Source organism: Triticum urartu, unplaced genomic scaffold (genome assembly GCF_003073215.2).
Source record: "Triticum urartu cultivar G1812 unplaced genomic scaffold, Tu2.1 TuUngrouped_contig_6140, whole genome shotgun sequence".
Lineage (NCBI taxonomy): Eukaryota > Viridiplantae > Streptophyta > Magnoliopsida > Poales > Poaceae > Triticum > Triticum urartu.
In genome coordinates, this window is record NW_024116876.1 from 5,569 (window position 1) to 12,945 (window position 7,377).

The 7,377-nt window shown below is 42.8% G+C and overlaps 1 protein-coding gene across 1 annotated transcript; it reads right to left on the reverse strand.

Annotated features, from left to right (window-relative positions):
- Window positions 1-555: 555 nt before the first annotated feature.
- Window positions 556-7,377, reverse strand: LOC125530202. Its single transcript, XM_048694601.1, has 5 exons — window positions 7,318-7,377; window positions 5,073-7,191; window positions 3,914-3,974; window positions 3,615-3,835; window positions 556-1,043 (listed from the first exon to the last, which is right to left on the reverse strand). The coding sequence occupies exons 2-5, from the start codon at window positions 7,127-7,129 to the stop codon at window positions 989-991; spliced, it is 2,394 nt and encodes a 797-aa protein (XP_048550558.1). The 5' UTR covers window positions 7,130-7,191; window positions 7,318-7,377; the 3' UTR covers window positions 556-988.

Genomic DNA, 7,377 nt, shown 5'->3' on the forward strand with positions numbered 1-7,377 from the left:
GCTTCTTATGAAGTTGGTTTACTGGAAACTCCCGCCCTCTTTGGTTCAGCTTATAACTTCTGGACCGAAAAATTGGCAGCTGAAGTTGAACCAAACACAACCAGCAAGAGCTAAGTTGGAGGAGCCGACTCCCTCAGGTATGCCGTATGCATAATGCAAGGTTACAGGAACCACTCACGTAGTTACAGTGGTATAGAGCGCAAAATATGGACATGAGTGCACAAGCACTGTCAAATCTATGCAGCTACGAACAAGCTCAGTCAGGATTTGGTTCTTGGTTACAGATACAAGTGTACTTCAACTTCTAATACACAAGCTCACGGGAGCAGAGCGCCACATGACACAAGCCCAACTTGTGCAAATTTGTCATTTTTGTATCTCAAACAATGTTACGAATTTTGATTTGAATTTTTATGACAGCATACATTGATGTTATGTCAATGCACTAAAAAAATCAGATTTTTTCAAACATTTTTAAATGTGCAACGAAGGACCAGTGCACGGTAGCACCAATTGCCCCGGTTCACCAGATACATCCCCAATACTAGTTAGAGGTGATCAAATAGTAACATATTTACATATATAAATATATTAGAGAAGGTATAGCGCTAGGAACATATTACAAGCCGATAATTGCACATATACCTAATGCTTCCCGTGGTGAGAAAATACATCAAGACAATAACACTCATAAGAAAAGGCAGCAGAGAAATTAGCGCTGCCTGGCAGATTGCATCATTTTCAAACATTGCTTTCAGCAAATAAACTGAATTAGTAGGACCAAGGTCATCAATAGTAAAACCACAAGATCATGTGATCATAGCTTCTTGAGTACTACATCTATGCTGCACACCAGCACTCCCAAGTACTACTTAAAATGCGTCCATGTCAGGTTCAGTAGAAATCACAAACTTGCCCTCCAATAGGTAGCTGGAGGGAGGTGATTAAACTGATTATTAGAAATGCAGGAACCCGGCATTATATCCAGCTACCTAAACCCTTCAGGGACGTGCATACCAAAACCACGCTTCAGCTTCTCAATTCTATTCAGCAAAAGGGAGATGACTGTGAGTACATGCAATAACCATATTGGAAGCAATATAATCAAGAATATAACTGAAATTGCTAAATCCAAATGCTATCAAAATGGCTGCATAAACTTGGACTTTTTAACAATTGAAGAACCAAAATGTGGCAGCTGAATACTAATCTAGATGAGCAGTACACTAGATAAGGTCTGGAACTTGAAAGCTGGAGTTGCACATATAGTCGACTTGATAATTTAGTCCAATAAGATTTAGCAGCAACGACTGACAAATACGGAAAATTATTGTTTACTCCCCCGATCCAAAATGCAACTCATTTTAGCCTTTTCAAATGACAAATAAGGTCTAGTATCACACTTCTGCTCATGGTGTTCCTATTTAGCCTCTCATTAATTTCATATTGAGCAATAACTCTAGTATCTGATTGTACTGCCAAAAAAAACTCTAGTGTTTATTGTAGAAATAAATAAATGGTAATATTGCTACCTATACCCTTAATCTTGTGCCCAACTCTAAAAGAACCTACCTTTTGGATTGGAGAGAGTGACCTCCTCAAATAAAGTTCAAAACTTGGAAGTACAGTTAAAGTGGAGTATCTAATAAGGTGAGTTCATGCTAAAGATTGGAGGGTTGTGACTAGGAGAAATAAGTCACTGAAATAGGTAAAAGTGTGTTATGGCTCAAAGTGATGCTCCAAAATGGCACTTTACTTAACAAGGATGGCTGGTAATATATCCAACGTTAGCACTTAACCCAGTTCTTCTAACTCAGCAGTTCCCAGAAACCAAAAATATAATTCCCAACAGAAAGCCAGGAGGCATATCGAGTATGCATGGCTTAGGACGTGACTCAAAACCCATGGCAAACTGTGGAATTTATCTTCCATTACACTCACTTAGCTGGTACATGATTTCCTAGGATGTTCACTTGTTTCTCCACCTTAAGCTATCCATGGGTCTACCCAGCTCCTCCTACCTCTTACAAACAGTCAAAAGACATGGCTCTTACGTACACAATCTCAAACTGCAGCATGAGCTCACACCACCGAGAACACACGGACTCAAATCCAAGCGAAAATGGTTTAATTGCCAATCACATAGATACCATCTCTTGCTTCCAGATTTAAAAGCCTATATAACCTTACATTTGGCAAAAATGTCAATGTTCATAAGTTGTTCACTCTCAAGGGACATGTCTCCAATCTCGTAGATGCTTGCGGGGGGAAATTGGCTGTGCAATGGCAAGATCTGCTGGATGTTTGCCACTCCACCACATTGACTGATGAAGGTGTGGATGCTAGGGGAAAAAGGGTTCAGTGTTATATCTATATACTAGCAAGATGCCCGTGCCGGAACATCAAGATGCATTTGTATGAGTAGTTTATCTAGTGAGAGAAAAGGATGAACGAGGAAAAGCCTTATTTGCAAATGTGGATAGGGGTGTGGGTATCTTTTTGCAAAATTGCCATAGTTTCCTTCCTATCCGTCAGATATAAATCGGACGGCCTATATTGTAGGATGGCAGGCACACCATCATCACCAACTCTGTTTTTTATAAGAGTAGAGATACACTTCCTAAAGGATGTTTGCCATGAGAAAGTTTTTAGACAATTGTGGTGCTTGAAACTCCCTTTAAAAGTGAATGGGAAGAATTTTAACTAGAGACAACCCCTTAGGGAAAGGAATGGATCATCATCGCTCTGCTCTTTTTGCGTAATAGTTGAAAGCATTGACCATCTCCTCTTCAGTTGCCCTGGCCACATCTGTATGGAGCATTGTTCAAATGTGCTTTTTCTTCACCTACACCTCACAGTGGAGTTGGGTAGGTAGGGGAACGGCTTAAAGAAAGCAGGGTGGGAACATGATATAGCTAAACTGTGTTTAGCTGCAATGTTTTGGACACTGTGGAAACCACAAACACTGCTTGTTTTGAAAACAAGCTACCTTCTGACCCCAGTGGGGTTATTTACCACATTTGCTATTGGCTTGACTAATGGGGTTATTTGTCAAAAAAAAACATAGTACCATGGACTTGGTAATAATATGATGGAGCACAAATGAAGCTTGTGGGGCTTGGACTAATGATGCTCTATGTTCATCCCAAAATCCTAACTGATGGAGAAGGATGGGCAATATATTTCAACACTCCCTCTCACGTCTAGGCTACTCCAGGCCTTAGATGCGGGATTGATATTTTATTGGCCCTGATACCATACTAAATTAATGCTCCGGCCAGTTCCTACAAATGTCTGAACTGATGGAGAAGGGTGTGCAATATATTTCAACAACTCTGGGTTGTACATTTACATATCTTTTTAACTAATTTTTTCAACAAATAATATCAGGATTTACGGTGTCCTACACTTTATTGGCCTCTTACTCCACAAGTCTGACTCCCTAGCAACTTCTACAACAAGCATGGAGACCAATTTGATGGCCACAAAAGCTGTGGTTTGCCACACTTGTGGCGTGAGCAAAATCGTGGTAGTCTGTGGAGGGCAGCGAAACATGCCCTAAATATCTTAGCAGCAAGGACATGCAGCCGTGCACAGAATGTAAAGGAACTTACGTGGGAGCAAGTTTGCCAAGACTGCGTAGCTTATTTCCAGCATCATCGGTAATATTTCCAGAAATCTCAATGGAATATGATTTGCCAGAGATACGTGGAAGTCCTCTTCCTACAAGCAAATCTAAATCTCTCTGATGAAGTTCTCTGCCATTGACAATGACATCAGTGTCTCCACCAGCACAATTTCTGGGCATTGGATAATTGAATTCTCTTATATATGGCTGCAAAGTAGAAACCATGAGAACACAATTTTATGAAAGCACCCTTGGTTAGAAAGAAGAACAGGATCTAGATCTTACAGGAATAATGCCAATACATTCTCTACCCATGATGCCCCAAAATCCAGCACGGCAGTCATACCTGCACCACGAACACAACAAACAGAACTGTTAATGTTGACTTAAAAGAAATCCCCCTGAACCAATAGAAGTTCATCATAGAGCGGCATGTATCAAACTAATTAGCTAGATAATACTAGGCCAGATTATCTAATTGATGGCTCTCTAGTATCCGTTACAAAATAAAAGCCCCAAGCCAAGTGAAAAATGAATGATATGAGGGGGAAATGGAGGTAAAAATCGACCACAAATCCAACAATAAACAGCATTTATGTTCATGCAAGTTGAAAGGTAAGAAGTTCAGTAATTGGCGTGATGATAATCATAACAGTAACAATTTGAATTCTATATGTGTGCAAAAGAAACATACTAGTTACCACCATGATTACCTAACTAAAGATATGAAACGTTAAACTTATCAGCCATTATTTCAGTTTCTTATGAAGAAATTAACAGATGATGGGGAGGAGGTACGAGTAAAAATACTTTATCCTTAGTGTTGTTGTGAATGATTGCATCTCACATCAAGCACTATTTTAAAAAAATGCTTGGTTAAAACTTAAGAGGAATGCTTTTTTGCAGCACTGCTATGACATTGCAATTTGCAAGGCCTTCACTTTCTCATTGCTCACCACAATCAATAGTGGGTTTCAGAATAGCTGTGAAGTGCAATCTGTATGAGATGTGTGTGTTGGGCCAAAAGTTATTGAGCCTCAACCATCAGCACGCCCATGAATTTGGTTTCTAGCTATCAGATATGATATGCCGAAAATAGTTTATTGTTTAGAAAAAAGACGGGGCACGTCTGCACACGGAGCTAAAAGCAAAAAATATGAGTCATGGAAGAGAATTCCATAGAGATCTGGTAGCCTTCTAGAACACATACTCATAATAGTCACCAGAGCATTTTCTGCTTTACCATCTAGAGATTCTGAAAAATAATTATGGCTTGTCTATCATAATTTCACTAAGCCAGGTTACTGCTATAAGACAAGCATTTTTTTGTCCTTATCAAAGTGAAAAATGAACAAAGTAAACCAGTCTGCACAGTGCAAACTAGTACAAGTGCAGCAGACTGTTCAAAAATTTAATTGCTGCTGGCGCTACAGAAATTACTTACCAGTATGAGCCAGGTTCAACAGGACCAGCTTTCTTTTCTGCCTTCTTAAGAGCTCTTTCCGAGATTGGATGGCCATTGATTGAAACTTTAACACTATCCATGGACTGGTTAAATAAAGAAAGGTCCTTGAACCCCTTCTTCAAGAAACCAGCAAAAAATGATGAATCCCCACTCTTACCAGTTGAGGATTGATCTTCATCTAAACCAGCCTCAGAAGAACCACGAGAAAAACCAGAATTTGTGCGCCCATTAACTGATGACCCACTCTCCGTTAGGGCATTGGCATCCTCAGCACATGGCTCATGCAATTTTCCATTATCTTGTTCCATTAGGTTTTCTTCATATCTCTCACTTGTGCTTGTACCTTCAAATTCAATGGCAGTGTTGGCATGTTTGAGGGCACTGTTGCTGTCTGCTGTGTTGTTTTTATCAAACTCATTACTTGTGTTCTCAACTTTCAGACCGCTTGTTTCATCTTCTTTGCTGTTGTGGTCATATTTCTTGCGTGTACCTTCACTTTCAGGACTGATTGTGACATCGGTTTTGCTTGTCCACCCATGCTTTTCATTTCCATTCTCAAGACTATCAGGGTCAGATTTTGTACTATTCTGCCCATGCATTTTGCTAACATCTTCAAGGCTAGAACAGTGATCTTCCTTGTTCTTTTGATCATGCTTTCTGCACATGCTTTCCTCTACAAATTCAGCTTCATTGACCTTTTGTTCACTTCCCATGCTGACACTCTCATCATCATTAACAATGTATTCTCCTTTGCAATTTAGGTCAGATTCATTATCCATACCTAAGTCCTCTGAACTATTGTGTTTTTCTTGGCTGCACAGTGGATCAACAAGTTTGTCCTCTAAAATTGGGGAACACGGGCTGACTGGACCATCTATGGAATGTTCCTCCTGACAATCTGCATCTCTTTCACATAATATATCCTTTGGGCTTTCAATATCTCCAGACCTGCCTGGAGACAGAGAGATACCATCTGCTTTCGACTGAATGCTCCTGTTTGAGCCACATTCTTTGTCAGTCCTTTCATGACTAATGGTGGAAGAAACTGAATTATCATCACCAAAATCTATGTTGATTTGCATGCTGCTGTGCTCATTCAAATTATAAAACGCAGAAGTGACATCATCATGATGCTGATGCTCAAAATCTCGCCTCATTCGATCATGTGAGCTTTGCTCAGTTTTGGACAAGCTGAAGGGCGGTGAGGATGTGTAGGGAATAGTCTTTCCTTTCATGCGCTTCACACTGATTATCTCAGAGCAAGACCCACACTGTAGCCTGTTTTGTTTCCACCCCATGCATTTTTCCATTGGCACCTGCAAGAGATTATAACAAGAACTGCAAACAACAAATGGCGCAGCGCCATGCATTGGCCGGCAGAGATGTTCTGCCTTCTTCCTAAAATACTCAGCCCTTTTCTTTGACACCGAGCGATGCGAGTAAAGCGATGATGCCACAGACCTTTGGTCATAATCTGATGAAATAGATGGTGACCTTTCAAACCGGTAGCATTCATGCTGCCCAGCGAAGTATCTGGCCATTGGTATGTGCTCTTCTTGTGGCGCAGGCCTCTGTCCATGCAGATAATGCGGGCTAGCACACGCATACTGATGGTAATTCCCATGTCCAATCCCACCGTTCTCCCACTGCCTCCCTGGGTACTGGCGATACCGCCCACTTGACTGCCTCGCGTACCTCTCCCCATGATCAGAGTGCTGCGGCTCACATGGGCTCAACGGCAAGCCATGCCCATACCGGGCACCATAGCGTGGGCGGTGATACCCGGGTAGAGGTACCGGCTCGGGGAGGTCAGGGAGCAAGGAGGGCGGTCGGCGGCCCGCCCGACGGTGCTCCCGTGGCTGCTCGGCGACCTGGCAGGACCGCGTGATTTGGTCCCTCAGCTCGTCCAGCTTGCGCAGAAGCTCCACGGGGTCCTGCTTGAGCACGCCCCAGTCGACGGCCCTCTGGTCGCTGCATTGCGCGCGCTCCTGGAGCCCAATCCTCCGCCTGTACTTCATCTCCTTCAGATCGCCCATGGCGCCTCCCTCCCGTAGGCGTTCCGTCTCCTAGTTTCCTCGCCGGGCCGAGAGCGTCCAATCTGCGGGAAGGGATTAGAGCAGTGGATGAATAACAGATCAGCGCGGCGGATCCGACGAGCGGCGGGAAATGGGTTAAGTAAGATCCGCCACGGGCTCGGTGTGTCGGGAGGCCCGTCGGCGATTACCTTCGAAGAGAGCTCGTGGCGGCGAGGCTACGGCGCGGGGGGCGTGGCGGCGGCGCCCGG